At 45.6% G+C, this 23,945-nt stretch overlaps 2 protein-coding genes across 2 annotated transcripts in view; both read left to right on the top strand.

Moving 5' to 3' along the window:
* The window catches only part of LOC120042029 (janus kinase and microtubule-interacting protein 3-like), a 73,710-nt gene extending 70,679 nt beyond the window's left edge, over positions 1–3,031 (top strand). Inside the window, exons 20-22 of the mRNA XM_038986920.1 lie at positions 1,475–1,540; positions 1,714–1,786; positions 1,881–3,031. Of these exons, the coding sequence (XP_038842848.1) occupies positions 1,475–1,540; positions 1,714–1,764 (117 nt within the window). The 3' untranslated portion in view covers positions 1,765–1,786; positions 1,881–3,031. The remainder of the gene's footprint in view (positions 1–1,474; positions 1,541–1,713; positions 1,787–1,880) is intronic.
* A 9,757-nt stretch (positions 3,032–12,788) lies between these two features.
* The window catches only part of LOC120042032 (dihydropyrimidinase-related protein 2-like), a 33,689-nt gene continuing 22,532 nt past the window's right edge, over positions 12,789–23,945 (top strand). Inside the window, exons 1-3 of the mRNA XM_038986923.1 lie at positions 12,789–12,827; positions 21,252–21,340; positions 22,194–22,378. Of these exons, the coding sequence (XP_038842851.1) occupies positions 12,789–12,827; positions 21,252–21,340; positions 22,194–22,378 (313 nt within the window). The remainder of the gene's footprint in view (positions 12,828–21,251; positions 21,341–22,193; positions 22,379–23,945) is intronic.

Raw genomic sequence — 23,945 nt, 5'->3', positions numbered from 1 at the left:
ATTCCCCAGGGAGATTCTCCTTCCTCTGCTACCCTACAGTACATTCCCCAGGGAGATTCTCCTTCCTCAGCTAACCTACAGTACATTCCCCAGGGAGATTCTCCTTCCTCAGCTACCCTACAGTAGATTGCCCAGGGAGATCCTCCTTCCTCAGCTACCCTACAGTACATTCCCCAGGGAGATTCTCCTTCCTCAGCTACCCTACAGTACATTCCCCAGGGAGATCCTCCTTCCTCAGCTACCCTACAGTACATTCCCCAGGGAGATCCTCCTTCCTCAGCTACCCTACAGTACATTCCCTCGGGAGATCCTCCTTCCTCAGCTACCCTACAGTGTATTTCCCCAGGGAGATTATCCTTCCTCAGCTACCCTACAGTACATTCCCCAGGGAGATTCTCCTTCCTCAGCTAACCTACAGTACATTCCCCAGGGAGATTATCCTTCCTCGGCTACCCTACAGTACATTCCCCAGGGAGATTCTCCTTCCTCACCTACCCTACAGTGTATTTCCCCAGGGAGATTCTCCTTCCTCAGCTAGCCTACAGTACATTCCCCAGGGAGATTCTCCTTCCTCAGCTACCCTACAGTACATTCCCCAGGGAGATTCTCCTTCCTCAGCTACCCTACAGTACATTCCCCAGGGAGATTATCCTTCTTCAGCTACCCTATAGTACATTCCCCAGGGAGATTCTCCTTCCTCTGCTGCCCTACAGTACATTCCCCAGGGAGATTCTCCTTCCTCAGCTACCCTACAGTACATTCCCCAGGGAGAATCTCCTTCCTCAGCTACCCTACAGTACATTCCCCAGGAAGATTCTCCTTCCTCTGCTGCCCTACAGTACATTCCCCAGGGAGATTCTCCTTCCTCAGCTACCCTACAGTACATTCCCCAGGGAGATTATTCTCCAGGGAGATTCTCCTTCCTCAGCTACCCTACAGTACATTCCCCAGGGAGATTATCCTTCCTCATCTACCCTACAGTACATTCCCCAGGGAGATTCTCCTTCCTCAGCTACCCTACAGTACATTCCCCAGGGAGATTCTCCTTCCTCATCTACCCTACAGTACATTCCCCAGGGAGATTATCCTTCCTCATCTACCCTACAGTACATTCCCCAGGGAGATTCTCCTTCCTCAGCTACCCTACAGTACATTCCCCAGGGAGATTCTCCTTCCTCATCTACCCTACAGTACATTGCCCAGGGAGATCCCCCTTCCTCAGCTACCCTACAGCACATTCCATAGGGAGATCCTCCTTCCTCAGCTACCCTATAGTACATTCCCCAGGGAGATTCTCCTCCCTCAGCTGCCCTACTGTACATTCCCCAGGGAGATTCTCCTTCTTCAGCTACCCTACAGTACATTCCCCAGGGAGATTCTCCTTCCTCAGCTACAGTATAACAATGTTAAACATTTCTCTAATCTGATTCCACTTGTTCTCCACATTATTGTTCATCCTGTTTGTCATGTCCAGAGAACCAAAGAGCTGGAGGAATGGATAGCAGCACAGAAAAGACAGATAAAGGAACTGGAAGAAAAGGTACATCCGGGTCAAATGGTCCCTTTTGAAACCAGTGACACTGTGTTGTATTGTTCCATTTATTTAGATGGAATCTGACTTGGAGTATAAATGCTACAAATTGCTGTGTTTTTCTCTGTCTGGCAAAAGAAATGACTCCTTTCTCTCTATTCTCTTCTTTTCAATTCGTTCAGTTTTTATTTTTATTTTTGTTTTTTTCTTTAGCCTTCATTCTTTGGTCATAGTTCTCCAAGGATGTCAGAGCAAGTATGTCTTTTTTTATCTAAATGTCTGTTTTATTTAGCTATTCAAATAATAAATGCGGCTATATACTGTGCATAATATCATATTTTAATTTCAGTTCACAGGTGTCCAGATTGTCTTGTACATTGTGTTCAAGAGGACAGGATTTGGAATCCAAGATGGCTCCCAGAGTCCTGAAAGTCTTTTCGAAGACTTCTTCACACGAGAAACCAGTCAACTATGCTGCAACACTGACTTTAGATAGACTACTATGACCGTGTTTTTTTTTAAAGACAGAAAAACTGTTTGTTTTTTTAAAACTTCAGTAACCTTTTAAACCTGACTGCTGTCCCTCATTAGTGATGATGATGTTGACGTCTCGATGGAAGACTCTATGGAGGACTTCCTCTCTATGGATGAAGACTTCAGTGGAATTGAAGAACTCTTAAATGGGAGTGTTTTGTGTTTTTTTTCCCTGCTGAGCAGGTGGTGCTCTGGTCGCTTCCCTTTGGAAGCATGAAGAAGAAGAGTTTGATTGATTGATTGATTGAAAACGAACTGTAGTGAAGCCAGGCGGTACTCCTGCTCGGGGCTTGAACCTGGATCTTTTCTGTCAACCCAACACTTGAGCCAAGAGATCCAAAACCTCTTGACGAGGTCACTAGGTGTTGGGTTATGTTAAACGACGGTGAAGTGAGACATTTTACCATAGTTCTTAACGTTCACACACACTCCACTGAAGCTGAGCGTTTCCTAAAATGGACACCATACCACTGTTTACACTATCTGACCACGCTGTTATTACACACACAGGGAGCTTGTCACAGAAAGAGAGCCCATCCCCGAACTTTAAAATGGTGAAAGCCTTCAATGATGCTGCCCACACTAAAACTGGCTTTGTGGCCAGTGTGCCCTCTATCTATCTCTATGGCCTCAGCCCTTCCCCTGTCTAGTCCAGACATGCTGTGGGACTCATTAACTCCTCAATCTCAGTGTTTGAAATGGAACCAGAAGCCAAACGGTGGTATTATTAGACATCATGTATTTTTGTATGTATGAAAAAAAAGGCAAAGATTTTAAAATACATTTCTCAAAAGAGGAATAAATAAAATGCTAAATTAGATTTAAAAAATTGTTGATGAAGAATGAAGGAGCTTTCAATGATTTTAGAATTTTCCATTTGATCAGATTTATGTAAATCTGATCTTCCCCCTTGGTGCTTGGGAGAGGGTGTGTTTGTTTCAGATGGGGACCTTGGTTAGTTCTGTTATGTCCTGATGGAGAGGGTGGGTTAGTTCTGTTATGTCCTGATGGAGAGGGTGGGTTAGTTCTGTTATGTCCTGATGGAGAGGGTGGGTTAGTTCTGTTATGTCCTGATGGAGAGGGTGGGTTAGTTCTGTTATGTCCTGACGGAGAGGGTGGGTTAGTTCTGTTATGTCCTGATGGAGATGGTGGGTTAGTTCTGTTATGTCCTGATGGAGAGGGTGGGTTAGTTCTGTTATGTCCTGATGGAGAGGGTGGGTTTGTTCTGTTATGTCCTGATGGAGAGGGTGGGTTCGTTCTGTTATGTCCTGATGGAGAGGGTGGGTTTGTTCTGTTATGTCCTGATGGAGACAAATACCTCCCATTGAATCTTTATGACTCCATGTTAAAGCAGATTGTGTATGAAAGATGTATTTTATGCATTATGTTGCCATTAAATGGGATCAAGCCCCGCTTTTATGTACTACTGCACCTTCATAACCACACACACACACAGGAACGCAACGCACACACACACACACACAGGAACGCAACGCACGCACACACACACAGGAACGCAACGCACACACACACACACAGGAACGCAACACACGCACACACACACCCACAGGAACACAACGCACGCACACACACACACACAGGAACGCAACGCACGCACACACACACCCACAGGAACACAACGCACGCACACACACACACACACACACTCACAGGAACGCAACGCACACACACACACACAGGAACGCAACGCACGCACACACACACCCACAGGAACACAACGCACGCACACACACACACACACCCACAGGAACACAACGCACGCACACACACACCCACAGGAACACAACGCACGCACACACACACCCACAGGAACACAACGCACGCACACACACACCCACAGGAACACAACGCACGCACACACACACACACACCCACAGGAACACAACGCACGCACACACACACCCACAGGAACACAACGCACACACACAGGAACGCAACGCACACACACACACACAGGAACACAACGCACACACACAGGAACGCAACGCACACACGCACACACACACAGGAACACAACGCACACACACACACACACACAGGAACACAACACACACACACAGGAACACAACGCACGCACACACACACACTCACACACAGAAGACTTGAAATGATAAACACTGGACATCACCAGCCATATCTGAATACTAGGATAGATGACATCTCTTCTGAAACCAAATAAGGAAAAGTCTCCACCACAAACTGAGGCACAGGTAAGATTAATATTATATGAATGTTTTATGACACATCTGGAAATGGATTATTATTATCAACCAATGTTCAATATTGTTTTATCATTTGATATATATATATTTTTATATGCAAGTGTTATTGTTTGGTTGATTAAAGTGAAGTGAGGCTCAGTTGTCTGTGCAGGATTTCAACAGTAGAGGGCGCTACACTACAGAAAACGTTTGCCACAGACATGGCTGTTTCCATGCGTTTGTATGTGTTCCCAATAGGAATAGACTATGGGGCCCTCAGCACTCTACTCTGGATCGTTCCAATCTGGTTTGCTAAGGGTGAGCTAAATGTACGCTGAACCTTCAAGTACCTGAAATACTTGATATTTAAGCACAAAAGTGTAAAAGTTCTCCATGCCACTCTTGGATATGATTATTAGAAGGCTGTAAAGTTCAATCCAAAACCAAACACAATAGGGATTCATTTTGGATCGTACTACAGTTGTAGAAAAGCAGAAGCTTCAAGCTGGAATCCTTAATGGTGAAACTGCGATATGATGTCATTAAACGCGCATCAGAACAGCAGAAAATGTACTGCATTTGTTTTTACCATGTTGCTCCTCACCTCCGCTTCCTCAACAAAACAATAACAACAGCGGTGGGGCGGACAGTGGTGCTGTTTCCCCTAGTGTAGATTCCATGTTTACCAGTGGTACTGTTTCCCCTAGTGTAGATTCCATGTTTACCAGTGGTGCTGTTTCCCCTAGTGTAGATTCCATGTTTACCAGTGGTGCTGTTTCCCCTAGTGTAGATTCCATGTTTACCAGTGGAGCTGTTTACCCTAGTGTAGATTCCATGTTTACCAGTGGTGCTGTTTCCCCTAGTGTAGATTCCATGTTTACCAGTGGTGCTGTTTCCCCTAGTGTAGATTCCATGGTGGTGCTGTTTCCCCTAGTGTAGATTCCATGTTTACCAGTGGTGCTGTTTCCCCTAGTGTAGATTCCATGTTTACCAGTGGTGCTGTTTCCCCTAGTGTAGATTCCATGTTTAACAGTGGTGCTGTTTCCCCTAGTGTAGATTCCATGTTTACCAGTGGTGCTGTTTCCCCTAGTGTAGATTCCATGGTGGTGCTGTTTCCCCTAGTGTAGATTCCATGTTTACCAGTGGTACTGTTTCCCCTAGTGTAGATTCCATGGTGGTGCTGTTTCCCCTAGTGTAGATTCCATGGTGGTGCTGTTTCCCCTAGTGTAGATTCCATGTTTACCAGTGGTGCTGTTTCCCCTAGTGTAGATTCCATGTTTACCAGTGGTGCTGTTTCCCCTAGTGTAGATTCCATGTTTACCAGTGGAGCTGTTTACCCTAGTGTAGATTCCATGTTTACCAGTGGTGCTGTTTCCCCAAGTGTAGATTCCATGTTTACCAGTGGTGCTGTTTCCCCTAGTGTAGATTCCATGTTTACCAGTGGTGCTGTTTCCCCTAGTGTAGATTCCATGTTTACCAGTGGTGCTGTTTCCCCTAGTGTAGATTCCATGTTTACCAGTGGTGCTGTTTCCCCTAGTGTAGATTCCATGTTTACCAGTGGTGCTGTTTCCCCTGGTGTAGATTCCATGTTTACCAGTGGTGCTGTTTCCCCTAGTGTAGATTCCATGTTTACCAGTGATGCTGTTTCCCCTAGTGTAGATTCCATGTTTACCAGTGGTGCTGTTTCCCCTAGTGTAGATTCCATGTTTAACAGTGGTACTGTTTCCCCTAGTGTAGATTACATGTTTACCAGTGGTACTGTTTCCCCTAGTGTAGATTCCATGTTTACCAGTGGTGCTGTTTCCCCTAGTGTAGATTCCATGTTTACCAGTGGTGCTGTTTCCCCTAGTGTAGATTCCATGTTTACCAGTGGTACTGTTTCCCCTAGTGTAGATTCCATGTTTACCAGTGGTGCTGTTTCCCCTAGTGTAGATTCCATGTTTACCAGTGGTGCTGTTTCCCCTAGTGTAGATTCCATGTTTACCAGTGGTGCTGTTTCCCCTAGTGTAGATTCCATGTTTACCAGTGGTGCTGTTTACCCTAGTGTAGATTCCATGTTTACCAGTGGTACTGTTTCCCCTGGTGTAGATTCCATGTTTACCAGTGGTACTGTTTCCCCTAGTGTAGATTCCATGTTTACCAGTGGTGCTGTTTCCCCTAGTGTAGATTCCATGTTTACCAGTGGTACTGTTTCCCCTAGTGTAGATTCCATGTTTACCAGTGGTACTGTTTCCCCTAGTGTAGATTCCATGTTTACCAGTGGTGATGTTTCCCCTAGTGTAGATTCCATGTTTACCAGTGGTACTGTTTCCCCTGGTGTAGATTCCATGTTTACCAGTGGTGCTGTTTCCCCTAGTGTAGATTCCATGTTTACCAGTGGTACTGTTTCCCCTGGTGTAGATTCCATGTTTACCAGTGGTACTGTTTCCCCTAGTGTAGATTCCATGTTTACCAGTGGTGCTGTTTACCCTAGTGTAGATTCCATGTTTACCAGTGGTGCTGTTTCCCCTAGTGTAGATTCCATGTTTACCAGTGGTACTGTTTCCCCTAGTGTAGATTCCATGTTTAACAGTGGTACTGTTTCCCCTAGTGTAGATTCCATGTTTACCAGTGGTGCTGTTTCCCCTAGTGTAGATTCCATGTTTACCAGTGGTGCTGTTTCCCCTAGTGTAGATTCCATGTTTACCAGTGGAGCTGTTTCCCCTAGTGTAGATTCCATGTTTACCAGTGGTGCTGTTTCCCCTAGTGTAGATTCCATGTTTACCAGTGGTGCTGTTTCCCCTAGTGTAGATTCCATGTTTACCAGTGGTGCTGTTTCCCCTAGTGTAGATTCCATGTTTACCAGTGGTGCTGTTTCCCCTAGTGTAGATTCCATGTTTACCAGTGGTGCTGTTTCCCCTGGTGTAGATTCCATGTTTACCAGTGGTGCTGTTTCCCCTAGTGTAGATTCCATGTTTACCAGTGGTGCTGTTTCCCCTAGTGTAGATTCCATGTTTACCAGTGGTGCTGTTTCCCCTAGTGTAGATTCCATGTTTAACAGTGGTACTGTTTCCCCTAGTGTAGATTACATGTTTACCAGTGGTACTGTTTCCCCTAGTGTAGATTCCATGTTTACCAGTGGTGCTGTTTCCCCTAGTGTAGATTCCATGTTTACCAGTGGTGCTGTTTCCCCTAGTGTAGATTCCATGTTTACCAGTGGTGCTGTTTCCCCTAGTGTAGATTCCATGTTTACCAGTGGTGCTGTTTCCCCTAGTGTAGATTCCATGTTTACCAGTGGTGCTGTTTCCCCTAGTGTAGATTCCATGTTTACCAGTGGTGCTGTTTCCCCTAGTGTAGATTCCATGTTTACCAGTGGTGCTGTTTCCCCTAGTGTAGATTCCATGTTTACCAGTGGTGCTGTTTCCCCTAGTGTAGATTCCATGTTTACCAGTGGTGCTGTTTCCCCTAGTGTAGATTCCATGTTTACCAGTGGTGCTGTTTCCCCTAGTGTAGATTCCATGTTTACCAGTGGTACTGTTTCCCCTAGTGTAGATTCCATGTTTACCAGTGGTACTGTTTCCCCTAGTGTAGATTCCATGTTTACCAGTGGTGATGTTTCCCCTAGTGTAGATTCCATGTTTACCAGTGGTACTGTTTCCCCTGGTGTAGATTCCATGTTTACCAGTGGTGCTGTTTCCCCTAGTGTAGATTCCATGTTTACCAGTGGTACTGTTTCCCCTGGTGTAGATTCCATGTTTACCAGTGGTACTGTTTCCCCTAGTGTAGATTCCATGTTTACCAGTGGTGCTGTTTACCCTAGTGTAGATTCCATGTTTACCAGTGGTGCTGTTTCCCCTAGTGTAGATTCCATGTTTACCAGTGGTACTGTTTCCCCTAGTGTAGATTCCATGTTTAACAGTGGTACTGTTTCCCCTAGTGTAGATTCCATGTTTACCAGTGGTGCTGTTTCCCCTAGTGTAGATTCCATGTTTACCAGTGGTACTGTTTCCTCTAGTGTAGATTCCATGTTTACCAGTGGTGCTGTTTCCCCTAGTGTAGATTCCATGTTTACCAGTGGTACTGTTTCCTCTAGTGTAGATTCCATGTTTACCAGTGGTACTGTTTCCTCTAGTGTAGATTCCATGTTTACCAGTGGTGCTGTTTCCCCTAGTGTAGATTCCATGTTTACCAGTGGTACTGTTTCCTCTAGTGTAGATTCCATGTTTACCAGTGGTGCTGTTTCCCCTAGTGTAGATTCCATGTTTACCAGTGGTGCTGTTTCCCCTAGTGTAGATTCCATGTTTAACAGTGCTGTTTCCCCTAGTGTAGATTCCATGTTTACCAGTGGTGCTGTTTCCCCTAGTGTAGATTCCATGTTTACCAGTGGTACTGTTTCCCCTAGTGTAGATTCCATGTTTACCAGTGGTGCTGTTTCCCCTAGTGTAGATTCTATGTTTACCAGTGGTACTGTTTACCCTAGTGTAGATTCCATCTCTATACCCTGATGAAGAAGACAGCTTGTCTGGCGAAACGTTGGATATCAGGTTATTACATTATTACATCTGAGCCCTTAAAGTGTGCGGCTCTCCTTTTAATTTTTCAACAGATTCCATCTTTAATAATAACAGGCCGTTAGGGGCATAGTGGGATGGAATCCACAGTCCTAACACAGTATGACCTCTAATAGGAGAGAATCCACCGTCCTAACACAGTATGACCTCTAATAGGAGAGAATCCACAGTCCTAACACAGTATGACCTCTAACAGGAGAGAATCCACAGTCCTAACACAGTATGTCCTCTAACAGGAGAGAATCCACAGTCCTAACACAGTATGACCTCTAACAGGAGAGAATCCACAGTCCTAACACAGTATGACCTCTAACAGGAGAGGGTCCACAGTCCTAACACAGTATGTCCTCTAACAGGAGAGAATCCACAGTCCTAACACAGTATGTCCTCTATCAGGAGAGAATCCACAGTCCTAACACAGTATGACCTCTAACAGGAGAGAATTCACAGTCCTAACACAGTATGTCCTCTAACAGGAGAGAATCCACAGTCCTAACACAGTATGTCCTCTATCAGGAGAGAATCCACAGTCCTAACACAGTATGTCCTCTAACAGGAGAGAATCCACAGTCCTAACACAGTATGTCCTCTAACAGGAGAGAATCCACAGTCCTAACACAGTATGTCCTCTAACAGGAGAGAATCCACAGTCCTAACACAGTATGTCCTCTAACAGGAGAGAATCCACAGTCCTAACACAGTATGACCTCTAATAGGAGAGAATCCACAGTCCTAACACAGTATGTCCTCTAACAGGAGAGAATCCACAGTCCTAACACAGTATGTCCTCTATCAGGAGAGAATCCACAGTCCTAACACAGTATGTCCTCTAACAGGAGAGAATCCACAGTCCTAACACAGCATGTCCTCTAACAGGAGAGAATCCTGTGTGTGGTTACCCCACAGCCATGCTTGCTCTCTGTGATGTCTAAGACAAGGAAGTGTGTGGTTACCCCACAGCCATGCTTGCTCTCTGTGATGTCGAAGACAAGGAAGTGTGTGGTTACCCCACATCCATGCCTGCTCTCTGTGATGTCTAAGACAAGGAAGTGTGTGGTTACCCCACAGCCATGCTTGCTCTCTGTGATGTCGAAGACAAGGAAGTGTGTGGTTACCCCACAGCCATGCCTGCTCTCTGTGATGTCTAAGACAAGGAAGTGTGTGGTTACCCCACAGCCATGCCTGCTCTCTGTGATGTCTAAGACAAGGAAGTGTGTGGTTACCCCACAGCCATGCCTGCTCTCTGTGATGTCTAAGACAAGGAAGTGTGTGGTTACCCCACAGCCATGCCTGCTCTCTGTGATGTCTAAGACAAGGAAGCGTGTGGTTACCCCACAGCCATGCCTACTCTCTGTGATGTCTAAGACAAGGAAGTGTGTGGTTACCCCACAGCCATGCCTGCTCTCTGTGATGTCTAAGACAAGGAAGTGTGTGTGCGTGTGTGTGCGCGTGCATACATACGTCTGTGCGTACGTGCGTGAAGGAGAAAATAAATAAATATTGAGCAATTACTGCCTGCCTTTTTTGTTAGCTGTTGAGGCTGTGTCTACATGACTCTAGCCCTCACCTTAGATGTTTGAATAGTTAGGTTGTTTACACAGGAATGCTAATTATCAAATAATGTTTGAATGTTGTATGTCAGGGATAGGCATCTTTGATGGGGGTGGGGACACAAATGTTGATATCAGGACAAATTAGCAACAGCAAGCTACAGTAGCTAGCTAAATTGCCATAAATGTTTAATGCTTTTCGACCTGTCCAAAAATTAATATAGTTGATTCAGAGTTGGTTTTGATATTTCAACTTGCGTGTCCTGATCGTGTCTGGTGTGGATGGACAAAATTAACATGCGCGCGATGACGCACGTGTATGCGCCCGGTCTAGTCTGCATGTTAGACTTACATTTGCTGCAATTCTACACTTTGCCATGGGGCATAGAGAAAATGTTGCAATCTTAAAGCAACTTTGCTGCAATTTTACATTGTTTCCCATGGGGCATTGAGAAGATTTAGCAATTGTATAACTCATTTCATGCAACTCTCCTAATTTTGCTATTTGCAGAGAAAAATCTTTGCAGGTTTTTAAAAAATATAATATCTGAGCGACTAACAAAATCAATGGTCGGTTATTTGACCATGATTACTAGAAGTTTAGATAGTCTAGTCAGCTAACTTAGTCTTTCATGTAAAACCAGTCATCCAGCGGGTCTACCACATTATAACTGCGTCGCCGGGCCACGGGGCAAAACACAACCTCATTCAGCGTTAAGTGATCTGAGTGAGCATTCAAGTGTGTAGGCTAGCTACCCCCCCTCCCCCCCCCCTCCCATTCTCAGACATTGGTGAATTATTATTCATCGTTTCGTTTCGTTTATCGTTTCCATTACAGTAATCAGCGTCTCGGTGTGGAAGCTGAAGAATCCCGATTGGATTTCACTGATTGCGACGAACCCATATCAACATTTCATGCCGATGTGAACAAGACCTCCCCTAGTCCCCCTAGTCGCCTGTCATATCTTTCTCACAGTAAGAGTATTGTACTGTGGTTATTTCAGGACCACGCCCCAGTGGACAGCTCCTCTAGTCACTTGACTAACCAAGTCCTCTGCTATAGTAGGGCTACTTAAAAGGGGAATTAACTCCTAGGTTTTACTTGGGTAGAAGTACCTTTTTTTGGTCTACTTTGGATATTTTTCACAAACTTTTACATTTATTTCTGAGAATAAGAATAGTTATTGGCCATGGCAGAGAGGAAACTTCTCCCAAGAGATAGTGACGATGAAGGGTCGTTACTGTCTAGACTGGGGACAGACAGCCCGAAACCCAGAGTAAAATTCGGCGGCATGTTCTGCAACGTGGAAGGCGCTTATGAGAATAAAACTTTAAATTTTGAGTCGTACAACAGCAGCCCCCAGTCTGTGAGACGGCATGTTAAGATTAAGAACGAGGAGAAATGCTGGTCGGATACTTTCAGTGACACGGGGAGTGTGAGTAACTTCTCGTCAGTCAGTGAGACCAGACCAAGTGGAGACAGAGCTGTTGGGTCCGAAACCGGCTCCTCCCGGGGTCAAATCGTTTACCAGACTGGACCTGGACACAACCGTGAGCACAGTGGAAAACGGGAGGTAAATCCACACCTCATAGATTTATTTTCCCCAGTGGAAGATATTTTATATTGTGCGATGCCTAAATTGACAACATGTCAAAAGTCAATTTGCAAATCAGATATTGTTTTCTCCATGTTTTGAACGTATATCGTTATTGAGGAAGTTAACCTAACACAATTTAATTGATATGTAATTAATTGATCAAGTATAGGCCAGACAATGTTCAGGTTATTCTACGCTAGATCAATGTTTTAGTCTATAGGAGCTGTCCCAACGGGCATGGTACTGAAATTACCATTATTCTGCCCTTTGGTTGCCCATGGCCTAAAGAAAGAGATCTCACATTTGTATCTGTGATTTCAACACCTGGCTACTCCCACTGGTAATAGGCCCCGAGTTTTATCAAGAACGCGAGTTTTAAGTGGCCACTAAATTATTGTGGCTGTGTAGGGCAAAAGCCTCCCTGCCTGCCAAGCTGCCTGCCTAGCCCCTATTAGCGGTAGGATGTGTGATGCCAGCCATTAGCCGGTAGGATGTAGTGTGTCTGGAATATTAAACGAGCAGATGGTGCGCGAGACAGCCGGATGTATTGTTGAAGGGAGGGCTCTGACTGGTGCGCGACAGCACTAACAAAGTAATAGTAACCTAGAACATATTGTATCTTTTATTTTGTATATTGCGATATTCACACGATCTGACCAGTAGGATAATGTAAATTAGACTACAGAAATTGGCTCCGGTGGATTTTAAAGCGAGGAAATAGCGGTGATAAATCCGTTTCTCGTATTATTTGAAACGTCGGGAATCAAAGCTCTGCCTCCCAGTGAATCGCTACACCGGCCGGCATGTCTTACCAAGGCAAGAAGAATATCCCCCGTTTGTCGGTAGGCACTCCTCGTTCATCGGTAGGTATACATTGTTGCCCCACACACCGGTATTATTTATCGATTGCAACGACAAAATGGTAACTTAAATGGTGTGATAAATCGTATTTGAATCATCGTTCTTCTATACACCCTTCACACGCACGCAACAACCGGCTACTGCTTTAGTCTACAGACTTCACAATGTCAAAGCCCAAACAAGATACTGTCTTGGCATCGAATATCTATTCCGTCCTGGTTATGTCATGACGTTTTCTTGAACGCTACAAATAAAATGAAAACATACAGGCCATATAATGTAGGCTAACAATATATTGTAGTGAATTGATCATGGCGGCGCCGGTCTCTATGGAATGATCAGAGAGCTGTCTCGCATTGTCGCATGTCCCCACATTTCAGTCAGTGATTATCAAATGACTGGCATGCAGAATCCGGCTAAATAATATATTTTGAATTGCATATAATATCGTCCAATAAATGTTTTCCATTGAAAAGACTCAACAAAGATCTCAAACGTCTCAGAGATGCATTTCTAAGTGCCCATGACAGCCTATATCGTTAACCATCAAACCATGGACATCTTGCAGCCTAAAGGGTCTGTCTGAGTCTCCGAAAGCCTCTATCTCTCCTGCTATTAAGGGTTTCCCCTTGTCGTTAAAACGGGACAGATTCATCCATGCGGAGGAAGGGAGCACAGTTGAACGCTATAGCAACGGAGACAGGGCGTAGTTAGCGAGGTCACATTGAATCTTATTTTCCTCCGGGAAATTTGACACAGTGGTCTGACTGTTGCAAAGCCTACAGTACAGGGCCGCCCCTTTAACCAGCATGACCCACATTCTCCTCCTTTGGAATGATTCTCCCCATTTTTGATGAGCAGCAGTTGAATATGAAGCCATTAGAAAGGCTACATGACTAAAATCAATACAGAGATGAAGACTGTCATAATTCCTAACTGAAACCAGAAGACCAGTGTGAGAGAAATGATAACTGTTCCCTGGTACACTCTTTCTGTATGGGAGCCACTGATGGTAGCTTACTGTCTGTTCATCTGGGGCGGTGACTGTCTGTCTATCTGTCTGTCTGTCTATCTGCCTGTCTGTCTATCTGTCTGTCTATCTGCCTGTCTGTCTATCTGCCTGTCTCTCTATCTGTCTGTCGTTCTGTGTCTCTACATGTCTGCATGTTTGCATGTTTTCCTGTCTGCCCATAGGCCCATGTGTCTGTCCGTCTGTCCATCCGTCAGTCTGTCTACCAGCCACATTCTAAAAAAATTCTGCATTAAAAACAACACAGCACAGGGTAAAAATCAGACAATACACATGGTATTATTTTTGACCCAGCCAGTTGAGCACTTAGTTGGGTTATTGAGCTATGACCCACTGGGTCAGATCAGAAGACTGGAGGTATGGATTAGTAGGGGCGTGGCTTTCAGATAGTTATTTTAGGCCTCCCGTGAGAGTAAATGTCATTCCGATCATCTGTTCTGTTGTCTTGTCTACACATATTTAGGTTAAGCACTGACACTTTTGTAGTTTAACGAGACTTACACAAAATGAGTGCCACAGGTGCATATGCATATCCCAATGTTGGGATAGTTACCACTTTGTTATGATATTTAAATAATCATGTTATTAACTGTATATTAAAATATGTAATGTTAAAAAAATATTGAAGGACATTTTTTTATTAGCAGTGTACAAAACATAACACGATGAACAGGAATGACGGTTACTCTCACGGAATGGTCAACGAGACCTATATGAAAGCCACGCCCCCAATAGGCCATACTTCCTGAAAATAGCATGACAATAAAAACCCAATCGATGGTTAAATTAACCCACGTTTAGGTAATCCAAAGGCATGGCCTATTAGGGGGGCATGGCTTTCAGAGTTATTTTTGGCCACCCGTAAGAGTAAATGTCATTCTTATTCGTCATGTTGAGTTTGTACACTGCAAATTTCAATTATCCTTCAATATTTTTGCCTATTACATATTTTATTATAAATTTAATTACATTATTACTTAAATATTTTAACAAGTCCGTAACAAGCCAGAGACACTTTAAGACCTCATACTCTTGTGGAAGCCTTATTAAAGCCCCAGAAGTGTCAGTGCTCAACATTAACACGTGTTGACAAGACAACAGAACAGATGGACTGGAATGACATTTACTCTCCCAGTGTTCTGATCTGACCCGATGGATCACAGCTCAGGAACCCAGCATCAACAACACAACCTGGTTCTTCTTAAAGAAAAACAATGGGGTTTTTGTGACCCAACTGGCTGGGTCAAAATAACCCAACGTGTGTTCTGTCCAATATTTACCCAAATGGAGTTGTTTTTATCCCAGCTATGTGCAATGTGTTTGTTGTTGTCAACCAGCAGCAGCAGTAACTCTGAACCTAAACTGTGTAGTCCTAGAGTGTACTGTAGAGCCACATCCCTCTGGTGTCATGGCTCTCTGTTGATCTGTCACTTTACATTATGGCTTCACTGTTGTCTTTCCCTGCAGGGTCTCTCTGCCCCTAAACTCACTGAGAATCTGTCTGTCTGTGTCTGTCTGTCTGTGTCTGTCTGTCTGTCTGTCTGTCTGTCTGTCTGTCTGTCTGTCTGTCTGTCTGTCTGTCTGTCTGTCTGTCTGTCTTGACTATTGTCTTTCCAAGCAGGGTCTCTCTGCCCCTAAACTCACTGAGAACCTGTCTGTGTCTGTCTGTCTGTCTGTCTGTCTGTCTGTCTGTCTGTCTGTCTGTCTGTCTGTCTGTCTGTCTGTCTGTCTGTCTGTCTGTCTGTCTGTCTGTCTGTCTGTCTTGACTATTGTCTTTCCAAGCAGGGTCTCTCTGCCCCTAAACTCACTGAGAACCTGTCTGGCTGTCTGGCTGTCTGGCTGGCTGTCTGTCTGTCTGTCTGTCTGTCTGTCTGTCTGTCTGTCTGTCTGTCTGTCTGTCTGTCTGTCTGTCTGTCTGTCTGTCTGTCTGTCTGTCTTGACTATTGTCTTTCCAAGCAGGGTCTCTCTGCCCCTAAACTCACTGAGAACCTCATTGTCAAACCCCCCTCTCTCCATCCACTGGTAAAGGATCCACCACTGCTAGGTCTATGGATCAGCTAGTTTACATCAGGCCTATAATATTGTATTAGTGCTAACTAAAGCATTGTGCTACTGTTTATACACACTACGTTCACTCCGCGTTGACTTTGTCCTATGACTGATGTGATCATAGTGTAAACTGAGTGCCTGGTGGCAGCAGCAGAGGCAGTACTAGCTGGCAGAGGAACAGCCTTTAGAGAGGGCAGTGTAGTTCCCTCCCCTCATTTGAGACCCCCTTGCCAAGGGAGAGGAGAGAGGTGATGTCTGGTGGTGGGTGGTGGTGGGGGTCTTGTGGGTGGTGGAGGTCTGGTGGGTGATGGGTGGTGGTGGGGGTCTGGTGGGTGGTGGAGGTCTGGTGGGTGGTGGAGGTCTGGTGGGTGGTGGAGGTTTGGTGGGTGATGGGTAGTGGTGGAGGTCTGGTGGGTGGTGGGTGGTGGGGGTCTGGTGGGTGGTGGAGGTCTGGTGGGTGGTGGGTGGTGGTGGGGGTCTGGTGGGTGGTGGAGGTCTGGTGGGTGGTGGTGGGGGTCTGGTGGGTGGTGGGGGTCTGGTGGGTGGTGGTGGGAGGATGCTGCTGCTGATGATTGGTTATAATGAACTCAGCTGACTCCTGCAACATGCTGTTTTTTACTGCCAGTGTAGCTTCTACAGTGTAGCTTCTACAGTGTAGCTTCTACAGTGTAGCTTCTACAGTGTAGCTTATGCAGTGTAGCTTCTACAGTGTAGCTTATGCAGTGTAGCTTCTACAGTGTAGCTGCTGCAGTGTAGCTTCTATAGTGTAGCTTATGTAGTGTAGTTTATGCAGTGTAGCTTCTACAGTGTAGCTTATGTAGTGTAGCTTCTGCAGTGTAGCTTCTGCAGTGTAGCTTATGCAGTGTAGCTTATGCAGTGTAGCTTCTGCAGTGTAGCTTCTGCAGTGTAGCTTCTATAGTGTAGCTTCTGCAGTGTAGCTTCTACAGTACACCGTGTAGCTTCTGCAGTGTAGCTTCTGCAGTGTAGCTTCTATAGTGTAGCTTCTATAGTGTAGCTTATGCAGTGTAGCTTCTGCAGTGTAGCTTCTATAGTGTAGCTTATGCAGTGTAGCTTCTACAGTACACCGTGTAGCTTCTGCAGTGTAGCTTATGCAGTGTAGCTTCTACAGTATACCATGTAGCTTCTGTAGTGTAGCTTCTGCAGTGTAGTTTATGCAGTGTAGCTTCTACAGTATACCGTGTAGCTTCTGCAGTGTAGCTTCTGCAGTGTAGCTTCTGCAGTGTAGTTTATGCAGTGTAGCTTCTGCAGTGTACCTTATGCAGTGTACCTTATGCAGTGTAGCTTCTGCAGTGTAGCTTCTGCAGTGTAGCTTCTATAGTGTAGCTTATGCAGTGTAGCTTCTACAGTACACCGTGTAGCTTCTGCAGTGTAACTTCTGCAGTGTAGTTAATGCAGTGTAGCTTCTACAGTATACCGTGTAGCTTCTGCAGTGTAACTTCTGCAGTGTAGTTTATGCAGTGTAGCTTCTGCAGTGTACCCTACACTGTGTCATTTGTGTGTACAGTCAAATTCTGTACTACCAGCACAGAGAGAAAAGCATTATTTAACACTAACGACAGATGAAATTGATATGTGGCCAGTCAAACAGAGAACCCTGAGTCACGTTGATGCTACGTCCCTTTGGATGTTACTGGATGCACTTTACACGTTGTGCTGGGCAGCATTTCTCTCCTGGACTCATTGAACCCTCCATATAAGCAAACACATACACACACACACACACACACACACACACACACACACACACACACACACACACACACACACACACACACACACACACACAAACACACTCTCTCTCTCTCTGTAATAATTAGAGATATTTATGATTAGAATACATTAGTTTTCATTTCCACTTCCCTTCTCGTGGCTGATTGATGTTTAAACCCCCTGGTCTTTGTTGAACTAACACTGGTCTTGTCTTAGTAGCACTGTCCCTACTGATAACTGCTTTATTACACTGGTCTGGTCTTCGTAGCACTGTCCCTACTGATAACTGCTTTATTACACTGGTCTTGTCTTAGTAGCACTGTCCCTACTGATAACTGCTTTATTACACTGGTCTTGTCTTCGTAGCACTGTCCCTACTGATAGCTGCTTTATTACACTGGTCTTGTCTTAGTAGCACTGTCCCTACTGATAGCTGCTTTATTACACTGGTCTTGTCTTCGTAGCACTGACCCTACTGATAACTGCTTTATTACACTGGTCTTGTCTTCGTAGCACTGACCCTACTGATAACTGCTTTATTACACTGGTCTTGTCTTCGTAGCACTGTCCCTACTGATAACTGCTTTATTACACTGGTCTTGTCTTAGTAGCACTGTCCCTACTGATAGCTGCTTTACTACACTGGTCTTGTCTTCGTAGCACTGTCCCTACTGATAACTGCTTTATTACACTGGTCTTGTCTTCGTAGCACTGTCCGTACTGATAGCTGCTTTACTACACTGGTCTGGTCTTCGTAGCACTGTCCCTACTGATAGCTGCTTTATTACACTGGTCTTGTCTTCGTAGCACTGTCCCTACTGATAGCTGCTTTACTACACTGGTCTTGTCTTCGTAGCACTGTCCCTACTGATAGCTGCTTTATTACACTGGTCTTGTCTTAGTAGCACTGTCCCTACTGATAGCTGCTTTATTACACTGGTCTTGTCTTCGTAGCACTGTCCCTACTGATAGCTGCTTTACTACACTGGTCTTGTCTTAGTAGCACTGTCCCTACTGATAGCTGCTTTATTACACTGGTCTTGTCTTAGTAGCACTGTCCCTACTGATAACTGCTTTATTACACTGGTCTTGTCTTCGTAGCACTGTCCCTACTGATAACTGCTTTATTACACTGGTCTTGTCTTCGTAGCACTGTCCCTACTGATAACTGCTTTATTACACTGGTCTTGTCTTAGTAGCACTGTCCCTACTGATAACTGCTTTATTACACTGGTCTTGTCTTAGTAGCACTGTCCCTACTGATAGCTGCTTTATTACACTGGTCTTGTCTTCGTAGCACTGTCCCTACTGATAACTGCTTTATTACACTGGTCTTGTCTTAGTAGCACTGTCCCTACTGATAGCTGCTTTACTACACTGGTCTTGTCTTAGTAGCACTGTCCCTACTGATAGCTGCTTTATTACACTGGTCTTGTCTTCGTAGCACTGTCCCTACTGATAACTGCTTTATTACACTGGTCTTGTCTTCGTAGCACTGTCCCTACTGATAGCTGCTTTATTACACTGGTCTTGTCTTCGTAGCACTGTCCCTACTGATAGCTGCTTTATTACACTGGTCTTGTCTTCGTAGCACTGTCCCTACTGATAGCTGCTTTATTACACTGGTCTTGTCTTAGTAGCACTGTCCCTACTGATAACTGCTTTATTACACTGGTCTTGTCTTAGTAGCACTGTCCCTACTGATAGCTGCTTTATTACACTGGTCTTGTCTTAGTAGCACTGTCCCTACTGATAGCTGCTTTATTACACTGGTCTTGTCTTAGTAGCACTGACCCTACTGATAGCTGCTTTATTACACTGGTCTTGTCTTAGTAGCACTGTCCCTACTGATAACTGCTTTATTACACTGGTCTTGTCTTCGTAGCACTGTCCCTACTGATAACTGCTTTATTACACTGGTCTTGTCTTAGTAGCACTGTCCCTACTGATAGCTGCTTTATTACACTGGTCTTGTCTTCGTAGCACTGTCCCTACTGATAGCTGCTTTACTACACTGGTCTTGTCTTAGTAGCACTGTCCCTACTGATAACTGCTTTATTACACTGGTCTTGTCTTAGTAGCACTGTCTCTACTGATAGCTGCTTTATTACACTGGTCTTGTCTTAGTAGCACTGTCCCTACTGATAACTGCTTTATTACACTGGTCTTGTCTTCGTAGCACTGTCCCTACTGATAACTGCTTTATTACACTGGTCTTGTCTTCGTAGCACTTTCCCTACTGATAGCTGCTTTATTACACTGGTCTTGTCTTCGTAGCACTGTCCCTACTGATAGCTGCTTTATTACACTGGTCTGGTCTTCGTAGCACTGTCCCTACTGATAGCTGCTTTATTACACTGGTCTTGTCTTAGTAGCACTGTCCCTACTGATAGCTGCTTTATTACACTGGTCTTGTCTTAGTAGCACTGTCCCTACTGATAACTGCTTTATTACACTGGTCTTGTCTTAGTAGCACTGTCCCTACTGATAGCTGCTTTACTACACTGGTCTTGTCTTAGTAGCACTGTCCCTACTGATAACTGCTTTATTACACTGGTCTTGTCTTCGTAGCACTGTCCCTACTGATAGCTGCTTTATTACACTGGTCTGGTCTTCGTAGCACTGTCCCTACTGATAGCTGCTTTATTACACTGGTCTTGTCTTAGTAGCACTGTCCCTACTGATAGCTGCTTTATTACACTGGTCTGGTCTTCGTAGCACTGTCCCTACTGATAGCTGCTTTATTACACTGGTCTTGTCTTCGTAGCACTGTCCCTACTGATAGCTGCTTTATTACACTGGTCTGGTCTTCGTAGCACTGTCCCTACTGATAGCTGCTTTACTACACTGGTCTTGTCTTAGTAGCACTGTCCCTACTGATAGCTGCTTTATTACACTGGTCTTGTCTTAGTAGCACTGTCCCTACTGATAACTGCTTTATTACACTGGTCTTGTCTTCGTAGCACTGTCCCTACTGATAACTGCTTTATTACACTGGTCTTGTCTTCGTAGCACTGTCCCTACTGATAGCTGCTTTATTACACTGGTCTTGTCTTAGTAGCACTGTCCCTACTGATAACTGCTTTACTACACTGGTCTTGTCTTAGTAGCACTGTCCCTACTGATAGCTGCTTTATTACACTGGTCTTGTCTTCGTAGCACTGTCCCTACTGATAGCTGCTTTATTACACTGGTCTTGTCTTCGTAGCACTGACCCTACTGATAACTGCTTTATTACACTGGTCTTGTCTTCGTAGCACTGTCCCTACTGATAGCTGCTTTATTACACTGGTCTTGTCTTAGTAGCACTGTCCCTACTGATAGCTGCTTTATTACACTGGTCTTGTCTTAGTAGCACTGTCCCTACTGATAACTGCTTTATTACACTGGTCTTGTCTTAGTAGCACTGTCCCTACTGATAACTGCTTTATTACACTGGTCGTTATGTGACTGAGATATGTGGTTGTCTCCCCAAGCTACCTTAAGGTGATGGTACTAACTGTCCGTTCTTCTGGATAAGAGTGTCTGCTCAATGACTAACATGTAAATGTGTATTTGTGTTCCTCACTGATGTTGATGGTCCCTGTGTCTCCAGACTGATCGCCTCATTATCAAAGGAGGAAAGATTGTTAATGACGACCAGTCTTTCTACGCAGACATCTATGTGGAGGATGGCACCATCAAGTAAGATGTTACTGTTAACACACACACAGATACACACACACACACACACAGATACACAGACACAGACACACAGATACACACAGATACACAGACACACACACAGACACAGACACACACACAGATACACAGACACACACACAGATACACAGACACACACACAGATACACAGACACACACGCACACACAGATACACAGACACACACGCACCCACAGATACACAGACAGAGATACACAGACACACACAGATACACACACACACACACAGACAGATTGACACACAGACAGACTGAAACACACACACAGACTGAAACACACACACAGACACACATACAGACAGATTGACACACAGACAGATAGATTGACACACATACATACAGACAAAGACACAGACAGAGACACAGAGGCAGACGGACATATAGACATAGGCAGACAGACAGGCAGACAGAGGGGCAGACAGAGAGGCAGATGGACATATAGACACAGGCAGACAGACAGGCAGACGGAGAGGCAGACAGACATATAGACACAGGCAGACAGAGAGGCAGACAGAGAGGCAGATGGACATATAGACACAGGCAGACAGACAGGCAGACAGAGAGGCAGACAGACATATAGACACAGGCAGACAGAGAGGCGGACAGACATATAGACACAGGCAGACAGAGAGACAGGCAGACAGACAGGCAGACAGAGGGGCAGACAGAGAGGCAGACAGACATATAGACACAGGCAGACAGACAGACAGGCAGACAGAGAGGCAGACAGACACACACACACACACACACACACAAACTGTTGTTGCTGTTAGAATGTGACCATTGTCCTGTACCATGGCCTGTGTCCTCCTCACCAGGCAGATTGGTGAGAACCTTTTAGTTCCAGGAGGGGTGAAGACGGTTGATGCCTACGGACACATCGTGATCCCCGGGGGCGTCGACGTGAACACCAGCCTCCAGACCTCCCAGCTGGGCATGAGCCCTTCAGATGACTTCTACCACGGGACCAAGGCTGCCCTGGCAGGGGGCACCACCATGATCAGTAGGGTTCCTCTATTATACTGCTGACCCTAACCCTAACTAACCTTAACTAACCTTAACTAACCCTAACTAACCCTAACTACCCCTAACCCACCATGATCAGTAGGGTTCCTCTATTATACTGCTGACCCTAACCCTAACTAACCTTAACTAACCTTAACTAACCTTAACTAACACTAACTAACACTAACTAACACTAACTAACCCTAACTAACCCTAACTAACCCTAACTAACCTTAACTAACATTAACTAACCTTAACTAACATTAACCAACCCTAACCAACCCTAACTAACCTTAACTAACCTTAACTAACACTAACTAACCCTAACTAACCCTAACCTAAATAACCATAACCCCAACTAACCATAACCTTAACTAACCCTAACTAACCCTAACCTAAATAACCCTAACCCCAACTAACCTTAACTAACCCTAACCCTAACCCTAACTAACCATAACCTTAACTAACCCTAACCTTAACTAACCCTAACTGGAGAAAGGTGGAACAGGGAGAGAGATGGGGGGGGGGGGGGGGGGGGGTGGTACAGGCAGAGGGAGGAGGGAGGAGGAGGTGGTACAGGGAGAGGGAGGGTGGAGGTGGAACAGTGAGAGGGAGGAGGAGTTGGTATAGGGAGAGAGATGGAGGGAGGTGGTACAGGGAGAGGGAGGGAGGGAGGTGGAACAGTGAGAGGGAGGAGGAGTTGGTATAGGGAGAGAGATGGAGGGAGGTGGTACAGGGAGAGGGAGGGAGGGAGGTGGTACAGGGAGAGGGAGGGAGGGAGGTGGTACAGGGAGAGGGAGGGAGTGGGTACAGGGAGAGAGATGGAGGGGGGTGGTACAGGGAGAGAGATGGAGGGAGGTGGAACAGTGAGAGAGATGGAGGGAGGTGGTATAGGGAGAGAGGTGGAGGGGGGTGGTACAGGGAGAGAGATGGAGGGAGGTGGAACAGGGAGAGAGATGAAGGGAGGTGGTACAGGGAGAGGGAGGAGGGAGATGGAACAGTGAGAGGGAGGAGGGAGGAGGAGTTGGTACAGGGAGAGAGATGGAGGGAGGTGGTACAGGGAGAGGGAGGGAGGGAGGTGGTACAGGGAGAGGGAGGTGGTACAGGGAGAGGGAGGGAGGGAGTGGGTACAGGGAGAGAGATGGAGGGGGGTGGTACAGGGAGAGAGATGGAGGGAGGTGGAACAGTGAGAGAGATGGAGGGAGGTGGTATAGGGAGAGAGATGGAGGGGGGTGGTACAGGGAGAGAGATGGAGGGAGGTGGAACAGGGAGAGAGATGAAGGGAGTTGGTACAGGGAGAGGGAGGAGGGAGGTGGAACAGTGAGAGGGAGGAGGGAGGAGGAGTTGGTATAGGGAGAGAGATGGAGGGAGGTGGTACAGGGAGAGGGATGGAGGGAGGTGGTACAGGGAGAGGGAGGGAGGGAGTGGGTACAGGGAGAGGGAGGGAGGGAGTGGGTACAGGGAGAGGGAGGGAGTGGATGGTATAGGAAGAGGGATGGAGGTGGTATAGGGAGAGGGTTGGAGAGAGGTGGTACAGGGAGAGGGATGGAGGAGGTGGTACAGGG

The sequence above is a fragment of the Salvelinus namaycush genome, unplaced genomic scaffold (assembly GCF_016432855.1).
Source record: "Salvelinus namaycush isolate Seneca unplaced genomic scaffold, SaNama_1.0 Scaffold60, whole genome shotgun sequence".
NCBI classification, from domain to species: domain Eukaryota; kingdom Metazoa; phylum Chordata; class Actinopteri; order Salmoniformes; family Salmonidae; genus Salvelinus; species Salvelinus namaycush.
Note: the sequence above shows the minus strand (reverse complement) of the source record. Positions and strands in the feature narration are given on the sequence as shown.